Source organism: Aphelocoma coerulescens, chromosome 2 (assembly GCF_041296385.1).
Source record: "Aphelocoma coerulescens isolate FSJ_1873_10779 chromosome 2, UR_Acoe_1.0, whole genome shotgun sequence".
Classification (NCBI taxonomy): domain Eukaryota; kingdom Metazoa; phylum Chordata; class Aves; order Passeriformes; family Corvidae; genus Aphelocoma; species Aphelocoma coerulescens.
The window spans coordinates 2,131,513-2,155,361 of NC_091015.1; the positions used below are offsets into that span (position 1 = coordinate 2,131,513).

Here is a 23,849-nt window from a genome sequence, read left to right on the forward strand (position 1 = left end):
TCTCCCAGAAGTTCAGCAGAGGTGGAAAGAGTCACCTAAGTTAAGGAAATCAGCTGGAAATCCTTTGCTTTTCCACACACCTTCCACCTTGTCCATCTAAGGTTCATTTACTGACGGGCACATTGTTGTCTGGGCTGGTTATCCTGGTTCTGAACTCCTACCTGGAGCCATTTGGGATCCAGAAATGAATGTTCTTACGTCCCATTTGCCTGGAAAGGATGGATTTGTAAAGCTTAGTCTGCAGTTAGGAAAGCCCTTGAGATGTGGCTCCTGACCACGTGAATGTCCACCTCCTTTTCACTTCTGTCCCCTCTTGACCAGGTCCCCTCCAGGAAAGGAGTTAACTGGCTGCAAGGACCCTTCTCTTTCAAACAGAGAAAGTCACTTTAAAATAATTTTTATCCCAGCCTTGAGACCTGCTAAAGTCAAGCTAATTTTCTGCTGGAACCTTCTTGAGCAACCACAGAATTCTTGTGTTATTTTTTAAGTCAGAGCAAAAGAGAGTGAAGGCTTTATTCCCTGACAGCCCTGTTGGTAATTCAAACACACCAGGCTGTTCCCAAATGAAAACCACACAGCAAAAATGAATGTAAACAGAAATACACAATGCCCAGGCAGGTTCCTCTTTGTCATTAATTCAGGGCAGAAAAGACAATCAAGAGATTTAATTAGAAGAAAAGGAAATTATGCTCTAAAAATCCCTTCAGTTTTAGTAATCAAGGTTATTATTAGAAGCACCAGTAAAAACACTTTAAAAATCTATCTAATTAGCTGCATATCTGCTGATCTCCCTGCAGAGCTGACTTGTTTGTCTCCAAGGCTTCACCAACATAAAGGTTCATGGACACTCCTTTCGAGACTTCCACTGGACTGAGCACAGGATTTGCAGTCAAGTTTAATTAGGATGGTTTTTTGGTTGTTGGTTTGGTCGGGCTTTAATTTCACTCCCCTCACTTTAACCAAAGCACCATGGAATGATGCTGTTCCCCTTCCCAAATTGTTGGTGTTGCCCTTCCAAAGAGCTTGATGGCTTCTACTGGAGTTACTACATTGGGTGGCTCTGCAAGAGCTTTTGATGGGGTTTCCTCAGCTGCTAAAATTTCCTATAAAACATCTTGTAGAGGTGTCCTTGTTTCTCGAAGAAACACATGTTTGACCCCCTGGCTGCAAAGGAAATTATCTTTGGGAGGAAGCAGCACAATGATGGATTAAGGCCTTGGGAGGATAAAGAAAAGGGAAGTAAGATATTAAAAGTAGAGTTTCTTGCCTTGCTGGCCCTGTAGGGAACTTCGGGAGAGAGATGTTGTTGTTTTGGGGAGGCATGACAGCGAAAATGATGTTTTCTGGTGAGAGAAATGCAGAGGAACTGAAGATGTTGATTTTCTGTCCCCATTCTTGTGAACCAAGCACAAAGGTACAATCCAACCTGACAGCATCTCTTTTTCCCTGGTTTTTTTTTTTGCCCAGGTCCCTGGCAATTGGTCACCAGTATTCCTCCCTGGGGACTCAGCCCATCCTGTGCGGGAGCATCCCGGGCCTGGTGCCCAAGCAGCTGCGCTTCTGTCGGAACTACGTGGAGATCATGCCCAGCGTGGCAGAAGGTGTAAAGATTGGGATCCAGGAATGCCAACACCAGTTTCGAGGGAGAAGGTGGAACTGCACCACCGTCAACGACAGCTTAGCCATCTTTGGGCCCGTGCTGGATAAAGGTGAGTGAGGAGCTACAGGTTTGGGAAGACCAATGTCCATGGTGGAGTGGAAGCAGAGATCTTGGGAAACCTCCTGCGAACTCGTTCCCTTTGGAAAAAACGTCCTGTAACATGTCCTGCAGGAAGCAGGACTTGAGCATGATAAAGGAGTGGGGTTGTCTTAGTTCCAGCTTGGAGCAGGAGGCTGGACTAGAGACCTCCCCGAGTCCCTTTCAGCATGAATTATCCCATGATCCTACACCCCTGGGAAGGAACACAGAGGATTATTGTGTTGGCAGTGGTCAAGCTGGACCTGGCTCCTTTTCTGACCCTGTGCTGTGATTTCAGCTCTCTAGATGATGGCAGAGGGGAAATGATGGGCTGTTGGGGATGGTTCCTAGGGACTGGACTTATCAGATAACATCAGTTTTGGTAGTGTTATGAAATACAATGAAGATCAAAGGCCTGGGGAAATCACCATCAATTAATGGTTTTGCTTTCCTTGGTTATGAACACAGCAAATATGATAGGGTTCAAATCCAGGCAACTGTTTCTGAACCCCTTGATAGAAGTGGGAACTCTTAGAAATGTTAGAAATTTTAGAAATGTGGGAACTCCTAGAAATGTTTTGCCCTAAGCTGTTGAATCTTGTGAGATTTAAGCCCTCAGCTAAACCTGAGTATCTGGTCTTTTCCCTCGTAAGTTGGTAGGAGCATATTTTAGCCTGTGAGAACTCCTTTATCCTTCTTCGCCTTTGTTGTGTGTCTTAAAGTCCAGCCTGGTCCTGCTGGTCTCACTAAGTCTGGGATAAGATTTGCCTTTCCCTTTAGCACAAAGCTTCCTTCCTTCCTTCCTTCCTTCCTTCTTTCCTTCCTTCCTTCCTTCCTTCCTGCCTTCCTGCCTTCCTGCCTTCCTGCCTTCCTTCCTGCCTTCCTTCCTGCCTGCCTGCCTCCTTCCCTCCCTCCCTCTCCTTCCTCCCTTCAGTTGCAGAGAGTCTGGTGTATAGAACTGATCTATGCCCACTTTGGGGTGTGTTCTGCAGTGCTTCCCATCTGGGTTTTTTTCTTTTACTTTATCCACTGCTGCATACTCAGAAGAGATTTGGGCATTTTCTTCCACCAGAGCAGATTGCTTCAAGCCCCGTCCAACCTGGCCTTGAGGACTTCCAGGGATGGGGAGTCCATGACCTCTCCGGGCACCGTGCTCCCAGACAGTCTGGGATGAGACACCCCACATCTCCTGTAGCAATAATCCTTGTGGATAAACTGCTCCTCACCTCCCTGCTGACCGAAGGAACCCCCATCCTACAATCTGCCAAACTCTCTTATCTCACAGCGGTGCCGGCACGAAGGGTCTGTCCCTGCTCCAGACTGGAGGCTTTCGGTAGCCGGGCTCAGGGAGGGAGAGGAGACTGGGACGATTTCATAACTGAAGAATGTTGTTCCTTGAGGGAGAATCAAACCACCCTTCAGTTTTGCTTCACCTACAGCAGGAGGGGGGGAGAAAAAAAAAAACAGCTCAGTCGCATTCTTGTGCGGCAGATCCCCCAGGGTAGGAACATACTTGAGCTCCTACCCAGAAAGAGAGAAGGGGAAAAGGAGAGAGGGAAAGCAAGGAAGCAAAAATCTGTTTTGCAGCTTGGATTTTAAGTCACCCAGGATCTGAGTGCAGCTCTCCTGTGAGTCAGTGGAGACCCCATCCTCCCTCAGCACAAACCAGAGCAGCTCCCAAAGCATCTCCCCTTTGCCTCGCAGACTGTCTGCACTCCTTTTGCTGAAAAGGACCAATTTTAATGCCTTCAGGAAATCCTTTCCAGGCCCAGCTCTCACTGAGGCTGCCTCGCAGTCTGCGCTGCCCTTGCTGCTGTGGTACCTCATTGCTCATTCAGGACTAGGCTTGAGCTGTGATTCAGCAGTGCCAAACTGTCACCAGGCTCTGGTCCTGTTAAGAGCCATGTTCTGATATCTCATCTAAAACCAGACTCTTTTTCCCCATCAGCCTTCTTGTGGAAAAAGATCCCACGTGTTTTAGCTAAGACTGTATTTATGTGTGGTTTTTTTTAGCCAGGCTTAATCTCCAGAGGTCCCTTCCAACCCTAACGATTCTGGGATTCCTAATGAGCCACACATCAGACAAGAATGGCATTGATGAGCTCAGCCACCGGGGAATGGTGATGTCCAGGGGATCCTGACCTGCTGCTATTGAAGGCTACACTTGACAGGCCTAACCCTAAATCCCTCTTGCTCTTTGTGTGTCACCCAGGGCAGAGGAAGAGCAGAAATCCCCCATCCCACCCTATTGGACTACTCGGGTTTGCAGGTCCTTGGCTGTGGAATAAACCTTCCCTATTCAACTTCAGGAGAGGTCTGAACTCCCCCTCCCTGGGAGTGTCCAAGGCCAGGTTGGATGGGCTTGGAGCAACCTGGGAAAGTGGGATGTGTCCCTGCCCATGGCAGGAGGGTTGGAATGAGATGAGTTTTAAGGTCAAGGCTGTGGAACAGGGCTTTTCTCCTCCACTGTGGTCTTGGGAGCGTATGGCCAGCTGTGCAGCTTCATGGAGAAACTTTCAGACAGTGCCACTGCTGGGTTTTCCTTGAAAATCCCCAGGAAATGGGAGTTTTGGTCAGTGTAGACTACTTGGAATGCAAAAAACAGGATTCCTGTATGGGCAAAAAAGTAAGCCTCATCTCTTTCTCTCTACCTAAACCTAATCTGTTTAGGATTAGAAAACCATTTCTAATATAAAGGCATTACAACTCATTTCTAGTCTCAGAGAAATTCAAATCTCAACTGCTGGACAGTAGAAAGAACCTCTCACTTGAATTTTTCCAACAGCAATATCTAAAGGAAAAATATTGTTGTTTGTTTCTTCGCCTGTATTGTATAAAGTGGAGAAAAACATGGCCACAGCCACGTGAGCTGAAATGACCACCTGAGCCACAGCTCCTGCTCAGCCACTCACCTGAGAGGTCTGGCAGTTTTTAAGGCAACTGTTGCATCTTTCAGTTTACTGAGGAGAAGGGAAGATTCTTGAGTTGCCTCTAAAGATACACGGGATAAAATTTGGGAGGATGTAGGAGAAGGACACCCCATCACTGAGAGCAGGAAGTGAACAGTGCAACCTGACGGGTGTTTTCCATCTCCAGCTGAATTCCGTGCTTTGGGAATTGTGCCTTTTGCATTAATTTCAGCTTTTGTGGGCTGAAGAGGCCGTTCATGCTTAAGTTGTGAGTTTAGAGTCTCTCAATGCCACGTGAGCTCTCTTTGAAACTCCTCTGGGCAGAAATATGAACCAATCTCAAGAGAAGGAATACAATAAAAGCTTATCATGGCCCTGTCTCTTTAAAGGACCTCAGCACATAATTAAGTCAAAATAAAAGTTTCCTCTCTCTCCTGCCCCCATTCAATAAAAGTAAATTACCTCCAACTATTTAAGCCCGCAGTTCGTTTAAATTTAAAAAGGGAGCCCTTGTCTATCTATTTCTTTCACTCACTCCTACCTCCTTCTGCTAAAGACTGGCCGGGGCCTTAAACCTGCCAGCTGGGCTGAGAAATGGTTAATAGTTATTGTGGAGGAGCAGCTTTTAATGAACTATTGAAGAATGATACATTGATGGAGTAATGGGAGTTTAAGTCTCTCTGTAATGAAACAGGTTCTCAGCGCCGACCCATTGTGGTGTAAATACGGCACGTCTCTCCCACTGTTTGGTCAGGACTAAATAGCAGAGGCCAGAGGGGGGTCAGCTTATGGGGTCTCTGCTTTAGTTAATCAATCTGATTGGATTAGGGTCACTGCGATCCCTAATAATGTCAAAGGTTACGCCAAACTGGATTAAATGCTTTGTTGGGGAGGGCTCCGATTCTTTCAGCTTTGGCCGGCAGGGCTTGTTTATTAGACTTTAACACTCGTGTGCAGCCTTGGGAAGCCGCTCCGGCCCTTTTTGTGTCCGTCGGGCGTGCGAGGGGGTTGGACCGAGCCAGGGCGGGGGTGTCCCGCGGCTCTGCCGAGTGTCTGCACCCATCGGATGTGCCCTCCGAGGACATACATCACATTGCCCAGCGGACAAATGAGAGCCTGATGGGTGACGTGGGGCCTGGGAGGCAGAAATTCATTCCGGAAATAATGGTTGGCCACCGACCCCGCTCCGAGGCAAATGTCGAGAGTCACAACAGCGCTGGAGTGACCCACTGCTCGTGTCCCTCGGGGTTAATCCCGTCTGTGTCCAGCAAAGCCACGTCCTTTCTGGTGCAGCTCCTGTTTGGGCAGCCGCCAGGGTGAGCATGGAATGGAATACGGAGTATTCAAGACCACTGGATTGCTTTGTTATTAAACTGGGGGGGGTGTCTTGCCTTCCAGCACTTCCATCTCCAATCAAGGTGGGATGGGATCTCCCTGTCATCTTACCCAGACTGCCCACAAAGCTTAAAAGTTTCCTGTTATCTTCCCTCGCCATGTTCCTGCAGGTGACACTGCCTTACAGACACGGCAGAGTGTCCTTCAGGAGGGGACACCAAACAATCCCTTTGAAGGTCCCTCGGCAGGGGAGAGGGGCAGCACTAACTGTGTGTTACTGGCAGAGATCTGAGATCCCTGGATCTCCAGGGCCTCATTCCATGCCACAGCAGAGCACACAATGCATGTCCACGGCCTGACGGGACTGTCACATTATCCAATCAGGCTTCTTGCATGATCCAGACTGGAGAATTTCCCCTCAAGACTTCTGGAACGAAACCAAAATCTGAATTTGACTACCACATCTCTTCCCGAAGGACATTTTGCCTTGACATAGCACCAAGAGATAGACAGCCTCCTCTTTACAAATCTCCTCCACTGCTCTGGGGTTGACAAACAGCCCCTCTATTTTCTCTTCTAGCAATGACCATTTTCTTTGCTACTTAGACTTCCTAAAGAGTTAAAAGTGGGGCCTGCAGAAGAGCAGTGGGTCAGCAAAACTTTGGGTCCTTCATGCCAGACAGCGAGACAGGTCGAGGTAGTTCCAGTTGTTGCTGGGGTCCTTCAGGGCATGATTCATCTGATGTATTCCAGACAGTTCGGATTAAATTATTCACACCCTGACGTTTCTACATCTCTCCATCAATCACTGAGGGAATCCAGGGAGACCGGCTCTGGATAAGAAGACTCTTGCTCCCAGGGACTCCATGAAGGGCAGAGCAGGCATCTGTCTAGCTCCTGAGAGATGTGAGATTCAAATCACATCCAGTTCCTTGTGGAATGCTGGGCGCTGTCACCTTTGCAGCCAGGCTGATTTTGGACTTGGCTTATTTTTGAAGCGATGCTATTTTGGACTCTGTACTTTTTGGGGATAAGCCCCATGTATTCTTTCCTTCCAGAAAGCCCAAAGCTGTGTTCGAGGGTTGACTCTTTACCACTGTGGCTGAGAAAGCTCACCTTGTGTCTGGTGAAATCCACGTGAGTTTTCCCCCAGATTAGGCAAGAATGGAACCAGACTTTTAAATTCAGTTATAATCCCTCGGAGACACGAGTCTCCTCCGTATTTTTTTCTTGCTGTGTCATAACAGCATCATGCCCCAGGCTCCCTGATAGGCCTGATCTCATCTCCCAAAGTTAGATGTCAAAGTCTGAGCGAGTCACCCCAGGCTCCCTTTGTAGGCAGTGGAGAGCAGTCGGCCTCTCCAGGGAGCAATTCATCTGACCTATCTCAGACACCTATCTCAGGATAACATGAATCATAGCAAGATGTTTATTTCTCTCCATTGACTATAGAGGGAGCCTAGGGCTACAGCCTCAGACTTCCATGGGTGCTTCTTGGAGGCCCAGTTTGGGGGCAAAGAGTCCCCACCCCTGACATTTCTCCTGTTAGAAAGCAGCCCTTCCATCCAGTCCCAGTTAGAGAGGCCATTTTAATGATGGAGCCCCATGGCACTGGAAAGGACCTCCCAGACCACTGAATGCAGGCAGTCCCTTGCTATTTAAGGCACAACAACATCTCATAATGGTTTAAAATGAATATGTTTAGCAGATCTCATCATATTTTCCTGATGGCATTCTGGCATCTCGGTTGTCTCCAAGCCAAACGTTTTACCCCCTCCTTTCCCCTGCTCTGGATCAGCCTTCTCCACTTCTGCAATAAAGTAAGGCATGAGCAGAAAGCCACAAGATACTGATCCATCCAGGAGGTTTGTTACATGTAGGAGGTACTCTCCGCTCTCTCATGAAACTCTTCCCAAGAGGATCTGATTTCCAACCACACCCTGTCTACCTCTCCGCTAATGGCAATTTGGGCAGCTGCCCTGGTATCAACAACGGAGATCTACAAACTCTACCCTGTAACTATGGGGAAGGAAACTGGAAGGATCAGGATTGAAAATGCGACTGTGCAAGCTCCGCTCAGCCGTCAGGATGCAGAAATCCTGCGGGCCAGAGGTTTGCCAGCGCTGCTGGGGGCAAGGCTGGCACATCCTGGCTCCAGACAGGAGCACCAGCTGGGTTTAGTGCCCGTGTAAACTGAGCCTGGAGTGGGGATTGCTGCATGGGGTGAGGGGATGCTGCACTGCTGAGTCCATTCCAGCCCACAGGACAGCCCAGATTCCTGGCTGCAGCATTCCTGACCGGGGTTTTGGGTAGCTAGCTCAGTACAGGCAGCATTCTGGAGCTGCAGCACGTTGGACAAGCAGTTTGGGGAGGTCTGGATGAGCTGTAGCTGCATCCCTGGTTTGCAGCCCACTGAGTCCTGGGTGATTTGCAGCTTCCCCAGAGACTTGGCAAGAGCTGCAGGTTACAAGGGCAGCAAAGAGAGATGCTGAGGAAAGGTGCCAAGGTGTTATCCCTCAGCTTTATCCCTCAGCTTTTGGGAGCGGGAGACCAACGAGGTGGTGAGGAGCTCCTTCTCTTGCTGCTGGAGCCAGGTGGGGCCATCAGAGGGGTCACTTCATCCTCTTGTGGCTTCAGAGGTGTCCAAGGACAGGCTCTGGGCTGGGATGGCACCCAGGAGAGTGTGGTTAACATCACATCTGGCTGCATCTGCCTCTCCATCCCCTCGGGTCCGTGGGCTCAACCATTTTCGGGGTTTCTTAGAGGCTCTGACCTCATCACCTCCCTACCTGCACAGCGATCCCGGGATAAAGATCTGGCTCCCGCACATCTGGAGAGGAGACAGCCCGTGCAAACATCTGTAAACAGCCAACACCCAGGCTCAGGCTGCGAACTCTGAGAGGAGTGATGGACAAAAGGAAATGGCAGCGACTCCAGGAGCCGATCCCGTTTGCTTTCTGCGCTCCCTCCACCTCCCACTGCACCAACCCTCATCTGTCAACCCTGACATGCGGGAGGGGGGGGTTGTCGGTTGTTTTTTTTTTTTTTTTTTTTTTTTTTTCCCTGGCGACTTGAACATTAGACGGGGGATCAGGGAGGGGAGAAGGAACAAGACAGCCCGTGGCTACAAAACCGGTGGCGTCTCTCCCGGCGGCGGGAGGCACTGGAAACTTCTGCCTCGGGCTGCGCTCACAATGCGCCGGGCTGGCAGGGAGCAGGCTGCGCGGACTTATGGATTTATTTCCTTCCCCCCGCTCCCCTCCCCTCCTTCCCCTCTCCCTGCTGGGCACACTGCATTCCCCCAACTGGGCTCAGGTTGGTTGCAACAAGGAGCTCCCTCTGCCGCATCCCGAGAGTGCCAAGTCCAAGCGTGGGAGCTAGTCCTAGACAAAAGGGAACAGTAGAGGGAGCTGATTAGCATCCCTTTGTCCCGGGAGAATCCCAACCCCAAATGGGCCCTTGGCGCGCCACGGGAGGCACAAACACACACACACACACACACGCATGGACGGGAGCCAAGCAGGGAAGCAGGGACGGCGGAGGCTTGGTCGCCTTCCTCCGGGTGCTGGGGGGAAGGGGGACACCGTGGGGGCTGCTTTGGGATGGCTCCGGAACCGGGGAGCGCCGTCCCCAGGGTGGGCTTTGCTGGTTGGGGAGATAAACGTGTATTCCTATGTCCCAAAGAGCCAAAAGGAGCGAAATCTCCTGACAGAGAGGGGTCCGAGGCCGTGAATGTGGCTTTTCTTCCGCGGGAGATGCGTTAGGAGCTGGCAGTGCTGAATAGAGGCGGGGATTTTAAGGCCAGAAGGGGCTGTGGGATCATCTGGTTGGACTCCTGTGTAACTAGCAGAGATTTTCCTCCTCTCCATCCTTGAGCAGATGAGACAGGGCAGCCAAAGGAAAACCAGGGTGCATGAAGATGCCCTGCGTGGTTTTTTTTTCTGCTTGCACGGCAGGGGAGTGAGGGTGTCTCCTGCAGAGCACCACGGCATTTTCCAGCAGGATATTGCTCGGCACATTCCCTGCTGAGCTCTGGGGCTGGAGGAATCGTGTGCCTGGATGGATCAGCCTCTCTCATTCCTTGTTTCCTCAGCCCCATGTTTCTGGGAGCATCTCCTTCAAAGTGAGGGCTTGTCCATCCAAGAAGATGCATGGGGTTAAGAGAGAGGCAGGGATCAGCCCTCAGGAGAGGGAATGGCTCAGAAGGGTCGGTGTGACTCTGGACTTCTGCTGTGCATGTGACTGATGTGCTCCTAGGAACGACTGAGGCACAGCTGACTGAGCAGTCAGGACAAAGCAGAGGAAAGCAGGTTTTGGGGGGCTCCAAAATCTTGGGAGATGCAAAGGGGTTCAGAGAGCTCCACCCCACAGCAGACCAGTGTAAGGTGGGCCCATAAAAGAGGGCGGTGGATATGTCACAGCCTGGATATGCTCCAGGGAAAGGCTTGAAGGAAACTGTTGTGGGTTGGGCAGGCTTTTTAAGGAGGTGGAAGGTGGCATGCTGAACCTCAGGGAAGCTCTGGAGCTTTGGCTGGAGGTGACCCAAAAATCTGATGGCAAAACCATCTACAGACTATGAATTCTATACATTTTAGGAAGTTCTTTACTCAGAGCATGGTGGCAGAGATTTCCCATGGAAGCTGTGGTTGCCCCTGGATCCCTGGAAGTGTCCAAGGCCAGGTTGGACATTGGGGCTTGGAGCAACCTGGGATAGTGGGAGGTGTCCCTGCCCATGGCAGGGGGTGGAACTGGATGATCTCTAAGGTCCCTTCCAACCCAAACCTTTGTATGCTTCTGTGAAACACAAAGAGAAATCCAGAAAGCCACCAGATCCTGGGAAATGCAGAGCTGTCCTCGAGCCCTGGGAACAGGTCCTGACTGGAGAAACAGAGAGTGTCTTTCACTTTTTATTCCATCTTGACTCATGTCACCCTTCCCAGAGAAGAAAAGCAGTTTTCAAAGCACTCATGACCCAGCCTGGGCCAGTGACGTGGAGCAAGGCAGAGAAGAGAGCTTCTGGTTCTGGTTTTGGATCTGGCAGAGCAGATCCTCCTTCCTCTGCCTCTCCATTCCCCATGGAGCCACCACAGAACCGCCGGGATATTTCAAAGTAGGTCACAGGCAGGGCCCTGCAGCTCTTGCAACACAATTCAGGTACTTTCGTTGGGCTCCTCATGAGTGTTTCTCCCCGGTTTGATCGACAGAGCTCCACGGAACGCTTCCCGGTAGGCTGCACTTTGCTGACTCAGCATCTGGCACAATTTCCTCTCCATTACTTCCAGGTGCTAAATCACATCAAATGATAGCTAATAATTATGGTTTGTCCTTTCCTAATCACGCTGCTTTCCCAGGGAAGCTGTTGCCACAGGGATGTTGTGGGAGTGTGGATGGGTGGGGAGGGCACCGGGAGATGTTTCTGTTCACCCCGAGCCATGAAAAAGTGGGAGACCCCTTAGGCTAAGCACACAAGAGTCAGCCTAGGAGATATTATATCGTGTCAAAAATGTGTTTATTATTCTTCTGAGCCAGTTTTCCATCAGAAAAGGAAGCTGCACCACACTGGAGATGTTTTGCAGGTTCCCCTTAATTTCCAGGAAAAAAAAAATGCCCAACTTTGGTTTTCCTGAGGGTTTGTTTTTTTTTTTTGCACATTTCGGGCAGTTTCATTTGAGTGTTTGAAAATGAGGCATTCTATTTCTTTTTAATTTAAATGCAATCTTATGCTAAAATTGAAAATCATTAAACCATAGAGTATTGAAGTGGTTTTTATATTATTGAGGGTGAATGACTTTATCTTCTCAGTCAAAGAAAATCTGACCTTAATAAGATAAAACACTTCATCAGCCCAAAAATTCAGACTCTTACATGGTCCATCTGGTTTTCCACTCTTGAAAATGAAGCAAAACAGAATTTCCTAGAATATGTTAACTTTTTTTTGGCCCTCGTTACTAACCTTAGCCATGGTATGAGCTCCAAACTCCTTCATTCTGCCTGAATCCAGAATTAAAAATGAGCACTGGTCACCTAAAAAACCCCTCTAAATTCATAGAGCAGCTTCACAGCTCTATAAAATGAGAGTTGTAAGAGATAAGACCCAAATCTGTGGTTTATTCTCAAGTTACAGCCGCTGAGTCCTGACATGAAGATGCTCCCACGGGAAATTTCATAGATTCTTCTTAGAGAAGAAATAAAAGGTAAAAAAATTATTTTAGTGCAGTTTGGTTTGGTGGAGAAAGGAATTTCTGTTCCTACAACATTTCCAGTCTGCTTTTCCAATTGGATTTCAGACACGGATTCCTTGAGAGGAGAGTTTGAAGATGTAAACAGGTCCTGAGAGGGAGCTCTGTGGAGCCCAGTTTTTATGGGAAATGGTCAGTGGTACTCTGGTGAGATTTATATTCGAGTTGTAATCTGTGCCCAGCACCTAAAATTAAGAATATTCTCTGCATTTTGCTCCCCTGAGCACGGGGTCTTCTCCTTCAAAGTCCGTCACGTGCACCTGAACACTTCAGAGATGACTTAGCGACTCTGAAGGCAAATATCAGCTTCTGTAGAGTTCAGTTTATGGTTTTATTAATTACAACCCTGGCCCAAACACACCCTGATCTCATTGATTTCTGTGGACCAGGAAAGATTGAAGAGGATACAAATCTTTCATCATCAAATTCTCTATCTCCTTTTTTTTCCATTGAGAAGGACGATGGATTTTGTCTGCTGGTGTTGGTTCTCAAGAGCATAGAATTTCTGAACTTCCCAGCCAGCAGAAAATCACCATCTTAGTTCTCAGTTCCGTGTTTCCAGGGTTTTTCCCAAGGGTTCAGTAACTAAATCAAGTAATCAAAAATCAATATGTGAGAAAAATCATGTCGTAGAATCATAGTATGGTTTGGGTTGGAAGGGACCTTAAAGATCATCTATTTCCAGCCAGAACAACAAATTTAAAGTTTAAAACTCTCCCTAAAATCTCCTCACTTGAACCAAAGCCAGCCACCGACCTTCAGAACAGTGCTGCCCCATCAGCCATCAACACTTTTGTTCATTTATAGGATGGTTTGGGTTGGAAGGGACCTCTAAGGGTCACCTAGTCCAACCCCTGCCATGAGCACCTTGAACTGGGTCAGGTTGCTCAGATCCCCATCCCACCTCACCTTGGATGTTTCCAGTACATGTTAAAGCTACTGTGACATCCCTGAAATCCTCAGATCAATCTGACCTAAAGCCAGTGATTTTTTTTTAAACAGAGAAGTGCAAAAGGTGTTCGTTTTGTCGGTTGTTTTTTTTTTTAAGTAATCCAAATATATTCCCATATTTAACCTGGTTTTTCACATAGCAGCTTCAGAAGCAGGTTATACTTTGCTCTAACAGCCACCAGTACAGCACAAGCCTCTTACAGGGGCGCTGGCTACAAAATATTAGTTATTCAAAGTCTGGAGAGTGGGGTGGGTGCAATTTAGAAACATATGGATCAGCATTCCAGCTGGAAAAGAGCCTGTAATCACTGACATTGCAACTCGGTGAGGTCACTGCGTCAAGCACCCCGGACAATTCACTGCATGTATTTACCCATTTTATGGGGTTGACCACTAATGGGGTTGGCTAAAAGCTGGAAGTATATTGGGCTTTTCTTGGTAGGGATGGGTCTTCTGATATTTAAGAGGCTTGGAGCTCACTGCTGGTTTGTAAATGCAGGGCTGCACCTTCTTTTGTGAGGTTTGTGACTTGTAGTGTTTTAGGCTTTTATTTGGTTCCAACAAGGCGGCCAGAATTAGGAGGGTGTTCTTAGCTTGGACTGGGCGAGTGGGGAAGTTAGACTGGCTTAAAATGACAGAGGAGCTCAACTTGGTCCTGACTGGGATCAGAGAGCTGGGGATGAACCTCAGTGTGAGATGGTGGATCCTCTTCCCGCCATCACCACAGGCGACACACATCAGCAAGTCCAGGGTGGTGGTGTACCAGGACTCCCTCAGAGGGTGGTGGTGGCTCCTCTGGAGCTGATCTGAGCAGGAAAACCACATCCCAGAGTGACAGAGCCCACTGGTGCTGGGCTTCAACCCCCGCTGGGCACAGCCCTGCTGCTCGCAGGCCACAGCCTGGCCAGAAACCACAAGCAAAATACTGGAGAGCCCCAAGTGATCCAGGAGCTGCTGGGGAGTCATTCCAGCCCTCACAGCTTGAACTTCAGCTTTTCACCCAAGATAATATCCAAACCTCTCCTGAACTTCACCTGAGCAAGGGCACAAACTGCCCTGTCAGAAAAACTGATTTAACCCAACTGAGATTAACCAGCCTGGGTGAAAGATTTGCCTTTCTTGTGTAAAAGTCATCATCTGGGAGCTCTTCATCTTTGTGCTTGACCTCTGAGCAGCTCTGTGAGACTGTGGGGATCTGCAGATTGTGGGCATTTTGCTTCTTGGGTTAAAAAATATATTTACTCAAGAGGACTCTGAGCCTCACAGGCTGCATGTTGCACTCAGCATTAAAATAAGGGCAAACACAGGCCCTGGAATTCAAGGAATCCCTGCAGTTCCTCACCAAAATCTCTCTCTGCTTTGCTCAGCTGAGCTCTCGGTTCCTGAACCCTCTCTAGGCTTCCACCAATCCCCAAAATTAGCACCAAGGTTGGTGGTGATGCCCAAAGCACCGCTGCTTATCCACAGTAGAACAAACGTGGAGATTGCAAGGAAAACATCCCAAAATTCCCACCGTAGCCGAGAAACATAGCACAAGAAATTGTGCCTCTTCAAGGAAGTCGAGAGGATGGTGAAACCTAGGATTTCTGGGCAGGAGATAACATTTCTTATCAGCATTGACATTACTCCACTGCAGGACATGATGGGGCAGTGTGTGGGTGACCCAACTTCTGCCTGGCTGCCTCCCACACCAGGAGGTCCAGCAGAGCCGTGGCTGAGCTGCTGAGGAGTAATCCTCAGCTCCAGAGCAGCAGTGTGGTCTCCAGGAATAAGCCAGGAACCAACGCTGATTTCCTACAGCCCAGTGTCAGCTTTCCACCCTCCCCAGCTTAGATCCATTGTCAGCACAGCCAAAGGCCCCACATCCCATTGCCAGTTGCTTAATCCATTCCTTCCCGCCCCACTGCCAGTACAATAATACCCCACTGAGGGGATCCACCTCCCAGGAAATCCTCCTTTAACACCCTCCAAAGGAGCAGCCAGATTTATCTCTGCTGTTGTTCTGGAAAGCTAAATGAGGACTCATCTGTTCTAATCCCCTCTTAAGATTTCCAGTTGAGGCCTGTGCTCCCATATTAGCATTTCTGACAGCTCCTACGTGTGCCCTGCAAGGCTCCATGGGGGGAAACCACGTACCAGCAACTGCTTCAGGTACCCCACTATCTCTCTCTCAGGTGGAGGAGCCTTTGCAATGACCCCATAAAAATTCCTGAAATGAAGACTTGGGTTAAATGGGCCTGGAGATCTTCCTCAGAATGAATCTCATGACTCGTCCTTTGCTGGAGAGTTTGGGGATTGCTCCTTTCATGTGGCACTGGGTGTTTTCCTTGGCCTCGTTTTTGGCATGGCATTTTGAGATTTCCCAGAATCAGAATCCTGGAATGGTTTGGGTTGGAAAGGACATCCTAGATCAGCCACTTCCACCCCCTGTCCTGGGCAAGGACACCTTCCACTATCCCAGGCTGCTCCAAGCCTTGTCCAACCTGGCCTTGGACACTTCCAGAGATTCAGGGGCTTCCCCAAATTCTCTGGGCATCCTGTTCCAGGGCCTCACCACGCTCTGAGTAAAGAACTTCTTCCTGACATCTGCAGAACTCATATTCTATTGGTGGCTGTGCCATCTGGTTCTAGGGTCACCTACAGGGGATGGGACATTCCCAGGATAAACAACAGTGGCTTTAAGCTGAAGGGGAAGAGGGTTAGATGGGATATTGGGGAAGAATTCTTTCCCATGAGAGTGATGAAGCCGTGGCACAGGGTGCCCAGAGAAGCTGTGGCTGCCCCTGGATGCCTGGAAGTGTCCAAGGCCAGGTTGGATGGAGCTTGGAGCAGCCTGGGACAGTGGGAGGTGTCCCTGCCCATGGCAGGGGGATGGAACTGGATGATCTCCCAGTTCCTTTCCAGCCCAAACCGTTCCATCATTCTGGGATTCCATGAAATATCAATATATCCACTGAGCTCCTGGACGATACTGTGTGCTAACGAGACTTGTTGGGCATGTGATTTACAAGCTCCAGAGTTTTTACTCCTCCCAGCTAACCTGGGAGAAGCATCTGTTTGTCGGGATGCATTTTCCAGCCTGGAACCATCAGCAACTTTGTTGTGCCAGGACAAATCCCAATTTCAGTCCTGCAAGCCTTTTTCTGGCAAGTCTAGAGCTGCACGGAAGATGTGAGCCATTTGCATGATTAAAGGTTGCAGGACCAAACTGATTAGAAAGATTCAGCAGGTTCTCCAATCCCTGCATGAGCACAGATCCACTCGGGAAGGAGCTCTGGGCACGGAATTGGCTTCTCCTCAGAGTAACTTCCACTGGTTTCCACCGAGAGCTGGAAGTTCTCAGCTTCTCTCAGGATTGATCTCTGCACCTGCAGAGCGAATTCCTCTAAATATTGTTGTGGTTTTAGTGGCTTTTCCTTTATAATATCAAAACCTGATGCTTTGATTAGTGATGGGGAGGTGGGTGGGAGGGGGGGAATCTGACAGTGTTTTCTGGCATTTAGTCCCTAATTGAAATACTCCCTTGGGGTATTTATAAAAAAAAAAATTAAATTGGCCCAGATATTTTTTTATGAATAAGGCTTTAATTAACTTTTTACATATTAAATGTACATCAATGGAAATAGTTAGACAAATAGCAGGGGTGTTAGTCATGCAGAAGAGAAGGGATGATTCAGTCAGGGACTGCGTGTGTTACAGCAGCCTCTCCCCTCCGAGGGCACATGTGAGAGATGCTGAGAGGGAAGGGAAATTAGCATGAGAGATGGAAGTGAGCGTGGAGAGGGAACATATTAAAAAAGGCCAGGGGAAAGGCAAGGTTCCCAGTGGAATTCCAAATTAAGGATTCCCTTGCTTACGCAGGAATCACTCACGGAGTCCAGGGACCTTGAGCTCTGTTCCCAGCTCTGCCTCCGATCTGTTACGCAACTCCACAGCTCCGTTCTCCCCTTCCTTTCACTCCCACCCCCTCCCTTGGCTGGGCCAGGTTAATTTGACAAGTTCTCCTCCACGTCCACTCCAGTCGCAGCTGGGGGACCGGGGCAGAGTTTGGGAAGAGCAGAGTAACGGTGAGGGTAGCGAAGCGTGAGCAGAGATCGCCTGGGGACGGGGTGGGAGCTCCGACCTGGGAGGTTTTGGAGAACAGGTTAGACAAACATCTGTCAGGGATCGTTCAGGCAGAGTGGATCCTGCCTTTGGGCAGGAGGGTGCGAGGTCCAAGTCTGATAGCTGGGATTTTAAGTGCTCCTGGAAGCACTGCCAGAGTATCCAGATATTCGTGCAAAATCCAAAGTGAATGGTATCATTAACAAAGCGAGCTTTTTGTAGGGAAAAATGGAGTATTTTAATACCAAGATGCATCCCTAATTACACTGGCTTAACTTCTCTGCCGCTTCCACTGAATCAGATAAAAGTATTCTGATTTACACCAGGCCAAGAGGAGAATCAGGCCACGTGTTTTTCTGCTGGTGGCCAAAATATATATTTTTACTTGACTCGATTTATTCAGTGACTGATTTGCATAGACATTTCCGAAGGCTGCTTGGTTGCTCTTTTTTGGTTTCTTTCAGTTTTTTTTTGCACTTCACATGTCATCTATCCCCCACTCATTACACAGGGCAGCAGCAGTGTTGCCACCAAGGGAGCTCCCATTTAACAGCAAGAGAGGAATCTTCAGCAGTTCCCATCCCAAGGGACCGCAGGATGCGGAGCTTTGATTTTCTTGCTCTAAGACAGGCAGGGATGAAAGCGATGTGGACTGTCAGTAAACCCTTAAGGTGCTGGGTTCCTCCAGCAGTTTGGCAAGTGCCTTTCCCTCCCACGAAAGTCACCAAAGTCAGTGTGAGCAGAACAGGTCATCACCTCTCCTCCCCTCCAAGTTAATATTCTGAATTAGGGAGCTGTGAGTGGTTCCCACCAACTCCGGAGAGCACACACCCAGAGCCAGGGGCTGTGGATGCTCTTCAAGAACCTGTAACAGAACATCAGATGCCAAATCAGGAATAACATCATGTCCAGTCCTCACATATGAAGGTAGGGCTGATATAGGAGCAGACAGGCGTTTGGTGAATTGACAGCAGCAAGAATGAGAAGCCAAAGCTGGGATTGCGAGTTTTGTTGCAATCAGGTTGGCAAAGCTGTGGAAAATCCTCACGATGTGAAAGAAAAGAAGAAAATACACTGTGATGACACATAGCCTGAGGAAGGGAAGGCTTCATCAAAGGGTCTGTTATCATTTGGCTTAAAATGGGTGAACCCAGAGACAGAGATGGAAGCTGGATCGAAACCCAGAGCACCTCCCTGCTCTTCCCACTCGCTCACAGCCCCAGCCCCGTCAGAGAGACTCCAGTCCCCACTCAGAGGTTATTCCCATTCAGGGTCCCCATCGCTTTCCTTGCCTGGGAGGGCAAAACCCATGTGCAGTTCAGGCTGGAAGAGATGACTTCCAGAGGAGAGAGGATTTCTGGACACTTCCAGCTCTGCTGGCCACGAGGGCTGACCAGTGTGTGCCACAGGGCATCTCTCTGATTAGAGCTGGGCATTATTTGAGCTTAAGAAACCTGGGCAAAACAAGGGACGCATCAGATGAATGAAACTGGCTTGTCTTGTGAATGATGACTGGTTGAGAGAAGTATCTGGAGGTGTTTGGTGTCCTCTGCTTCTACAGCAGGTTGTTTGATTTTTGGGGCTGTTTTAAGGTCAAGTAGCCCACTCTTGTTGGTGAGGGCAAGGTGAGAGCTTCACTGTTTTGAACCACAAGCAGATACAAGTTCTGGCTATTTTGGTGCTGATGTTATCATTATTATCTAACCCCTGTCTGTGATTTGACAGTGAAACCAATGGAAAACTTCCAAAAACCGAATTTCTGTGGTCTTGTATTCACCAAGAACACAAGTCCTTGTCGTCTCCAGAGTGTGACAGATTCCCAGGAGGTCCCCTAGCCATGTATTCACTTTCCATGCTGTTGCTGAGCTTCCCAAACCCAACCAGTGGCATTTTCAGCCCAACAGGATGACAGGCTGACTCCTTGTGGGGGCTGAAATTAAACGTTATTAGGACGTGATGCAGCAGAGGGTGAAGTGGTCAGGATGATTCTCTTCAGTTTTTAAGCACTAGGACTCATTTCTCCATACCTGGGACCAGCACCAGGCTGATCACCAGCTCGTAGACTTTTCTCAAGATTTAAGAGAACATCTCAGAACACAACTGTTGGTCATGGTGCAAGAGCAAGTAGTGGTGGGACAAGGGGGATGGTTTTAAAGTGAAGAGGGAAGGGTTAGGTGGGATTTTGGGAAGGAATTCCTTCCCTGTGAGGGTGGTGAGGCCCTGGCACAGGGTGCTCAGAGAAGCTGTGGCTGCCCCTGGATCCCTGGAAGTGTCCAATGCCGGGTTGGACGGGGCTTGGAGCAGTCTGGGATAGCGGGAGGTGTCCCTGCCCATGGCAGAGGGGTTGAAACCAGATCTTTGAGGTCCCTTCCAACCCAAGCCACTCTGTGATTCTCTGTTTCTATGATAAATGTTCCTGCCAAGGACCACGAAATTCTATGCACAAGAAAGTTCTGAGTCTTTATCCACCTGGCCAGCAGATGTGTTCATGGAAGGTGGAGCTATTTCCTTCTGGAAAGGGTGCTGTAGATCAGTTTTTGAGGTTCCTGTTTCGGTTGGGATTTGTTGGTTTTCCCATCTTTGGGAGCTGAGCTCCTTCAGCAGTGTCCTCACATGCCATCCCCCAGAGAGGGACACATTCACAACTGGAGACAACCTCAGACACGTGTTCAATATAGTGGGCTCCCTTCTCTGCTTGAAATTTATCCAAGAGCTCCGGCTATAATCAGAATATTTCTCATCCACAGCTTATCTGCTGACTTAAAATTGCTCATAAAGCAGCCAGCCTGTGTCTGGGGCTTTGCAATTTCCGTATTCCTCGGTGTCTAAATAGGTCTGAAATTCCCTAGCATTGTCCTCAAGTGTTTGGGACTAGAAAGTGGGAAGATAATGATGGCTCTCCATCTCACAGGTGGGCAGCTGGGGCAGAGGCAGGGCAGAGGAGCTGTCTGAAAGTCATGTTTTGTAGCACTGAGCCCCTTCTTCTCCCTTAGGAACCACAGATCCAGCCTCCAAACCATGCTTCCTCTCACAAGCTATTTATAAAAAGCGGCTTTTATGCTGTGGGAGCTACATCAAATTTTTCTGCTTCCCCAACTGGGTGAAACTGAAACCCACAGAAAAAAACAAAACCAGATTGCCCAAGCCTGCTGCAGGGAGGTGAGCAGCTCCTCCAGCACTCAGACCCCCTCCCTTCTCCAAATGGAGCCTGGAAAGCAAAAACTTCTGCGAGCCGAAAAATTGGTTAATTGCCTCAAATTGATTCCATGGTTTTATTAAGATATTTTCCCAGCTCTATTATGGTTAATTATTTGTATTACAGTAGACTCTGAGGCCCCAAGCAGAGATCAGGGCCCCATTGTGCTAAATAGTGTACAAGCACTTAATAACAGAATCATTCCTTGCCCCAGATAGCTTGCAATTATGTGGGGAGCTGCAGTGGAAACACACCACAGCTCCTGTGAACACCTTTTAGGAGAGGTTAACGTGGGTTTTGGAAGCCAAGAGGGTCCCTCACGAGAGCCTGTGCAGCCCCACTCTTCCTGCTGGGCTCCGTCAGGAAAAACTCGAGGGAGAATCTGGATGTATAACCAGGAGATGAATGCCCCACCTGGCTCAAGGCTTCATGAGGGGAATGAAGAGGAAGGAAAAGCGAGGAAAACTGAGCAGGTTCCTGTGCTGCTTTCCCCTTCTTCACCTTTGGTTTGAGCTCGGAGACCAGGCTGAGGGAGCTCGTTATCCTGGGGATTTCCAGCCTCACCTTGCAGAGGCAGAGCTTTCCTCTGCTTAGGTACGTGCTAAGATGAGCAGGAGCCTTGCAGGGACCCCGCTTCCTCCCATCCCAAGTGAGGAAGTGGAGCGAAAATGCAGAAGGGGAACCCTGTGCTTCTCCTTCTCCCTCCTCCCAGCCCACTCCGCTGCCAAGTCTCTGCGGCTGCGTCTCATCCGTGCGTGGGAGATCTCGATTATCAGAGGGGTCAGCACTGGGGGATCTTTTCCACACCTTCAAGCGAGGGGGGAGAGTTCTGAGACCTCGAAGCCTTGCTGGAGGTGATGTTTGGGGCTGGGAATGTGACAGGTTGGGGGTGAATGAGCAGCTGCTGATTCAAGCCAAGGGTGTTGCTTGTACCCCGGGTGTTGCTTGTACCCCACGTGCTGCTGAGCTCTGGGTGACCCTCAGGGACTGCACATCTCTGCATTGCCCACCTCTCCCTGGGGCTGAGAGGACGTGAAGGGCAGCAAACTGCAGCCCAAAACCAGGGAAAAAATCCAATTGTTTCCAAGCACTAAGCTCAGGCCTCAAGCGGAGCAGGAACCTCTGGAGATAACGCGGTGTCTGTGTGTGCATGTGTGTGTGTGTGTGTGTGTAAAACAGCCTCCCCCAGCTTTAGCAGGGCTTTGAAAAAGATCTGGGTGGTGATTCAAAATCCAGGTTATGACCTGTGACCTTTGGATGAGAAATTGTTGCCATTTAGGATGTGTTAGGAGGTCCATCCTTTTCATCAAATGCGTGTTTCTTCTTGCTGCGGGAGGCAATCACACCGGTATATCATTAACTCGCAGAAAAGGAGGCTGTAAAAGAAGTTGATGGGGGACCTTAGCCCACACCCTGCTGGGGTCTGCTCGGAGCACAATATCCCAGCGACCATGAGATTAAGCTAAAGAGAAAAGTGAAAATGCTTTTCACGATTCACACGCCCTTTAGATTGTTTTATTAAACCATTTGAATAGGGATTTCCCTTTCGGCCGACAACGGGGCCCGGCCAATGCATAGTTCTAGGTTGCTATGACTTAGTTGGTGCTGGCTAATCACAAGTGAGGGCAAATTTCATATAAAATATCTCGGGCCATTGTCAACCTAATGCGGCGTGACAGTGCCAGCACAAAGGGGGATTCATTCACCCCAGCAGGTAATAAGGACGATTTGCCATACCAACCAGGCAGTCTCGAGGGGGGCTGTCAAATACGATCAGAGCAGCGAAATGGAGCCTCACATTCCATTCTCAGGTGGGCGAAGGCGATCCTTTTGTCCGACCATGTTGCTCCTGATAACAGAATACAATTATATTCTCCTTTTTTTTCTTTTCTTTTTTTTTTTTTTTTGCTTCCCCGTATCCTACTGACCGTTGGGGCTGTTTTGCATCGCAGTCTTTGGGGCTTGCCTTCTTTCTCTTGCCTTATTTTTTTTCTTTTTTTTTTTTCCCGAGGCCAGGAGGGACCCCAATGATCCTTTAACCTGGAAGGCGCCCCGGAGAATTTCGCCCCAGTCCTTCCTCGCTCCTTTTCCGCCTTCCCCTTTCATTAAGGACTCTGTCCTGCCACAATGAGCGCCCTGTATCCCTGCTAATCACCCCCGATTGGCACACAGCTTCCTTTTGTCCACAGCCTCCCAGGGACATGGGCTGTTGGGGAGACGAGGGGTCGGGGTAATTCGGGGCGGATCGAGAGGACCGTGCTGCTCCAGGACGATGGAATATTCAGGAGAAGGCATTTATGGGATGGCGGGAGGGGGGGATCAGACGCCACCCGAGTGTTTCACACATGACCAAGCCAACAGAAAGACAGATAAAACATTAAGCAGGGTAGGTAGGGAGACATACATGGTAATGATTAGATCAGCAGAGAGATAGGGCGATAGAGAGAGAGATAGGGGGGTTTTTGCTTTGCGGGTATCAGACTCGGGTTACTGATACCAGACCGTCCTGCTGATTTGCCTGTCTTGGGGGTCTGGTTACGTGCGAGATCACCTGGGGTTGTTTTGACAGTCGCTAATTAACGAGAGCATTCCAGCCTTCAGCCCAGCCTCGGCTCAGGCTCAGCCGGGGGCTCGGGGGGCAGCAGGGAGCACCGGCCCTGCTCCCAGGGCACGAGGCTTGCAGGCTGCTCTGGCGTCCGGCAATCTGGCTCTACCTGAAACAGGTAGAGCCTGAAAGGTTTGGAAGTGCACGAAAGGTTTGGAAGTTTGAGCACCGCACTGGAGGTTGCAGCTCTGCTGTGCTCCAGTGCAACGACAACCATGAGCAACCAACAGAGAGAAAGTGAAAAGGCAAAAAAAGAAAAAAAAAAAAAGAATAAGAAAAAGCTCATCATTCAGATGTTTTAGGGAAACTTGGCCTTCAGGGTTTTACAAGCTGTGCTAATCCAGCCTCCTTCAATCCAGCGTTCTCTCTTATCTGTATCGCCTTCATGTTCCCTGGCAGGAATTGCCCATTTAATAATTTCCCTCCAATGAGCTGAATCACAGCTAATCTGATCAAATGTCTTCTGAGGGCCTTTCATCTTCCCAGGGATGTGTTGACACTAGCACAGCTGGTTCAGAGGAAACAAGAACTCAATCAGAACTCCGTTCAAAACACGGATGGGACCCAAACCTAACCTTTCCTTTAAGATATGCAAAAGTGTGGTTAACTTCTTGTTATTATGCATTTGCATAAACCTTTGCATTTAGGGGCCTGATTTTTAAGTGGTTAAAAAAGCCAAGCAAAGCCCGGAGCTGGATTTTGATGAGAAACTGCAGAATCAGCTGGGCACAGAGCTGACAGGGCAGAAGGGGACAGGAAGAAGAAGGGGACA

General features: G+C 49.1%; 1 protein-coding gene across 1 annotated transcript in view; it reads left to right on the forward strand.

Annotated features, from left to right (window-relative positions):
• WNT3A (Wnt family member 3A) overlaps window positions 1-23,849 on the forward strand; it is an 83,757-nt gene that overhangs the window by 47,344 nt on the left and 12,564 nt on the right. Inside the window, exon 2 of the mRNA XM_069005711.1 lies at window positions 1,468-1,709. Coding sequence (XP_068861812.1) covers window positions 1,468-1,709 — 242 coding nt within the window. The remainder of the gene's footprint in view (window positions 1-1,467; window positions 1,710-23,849) is intronic.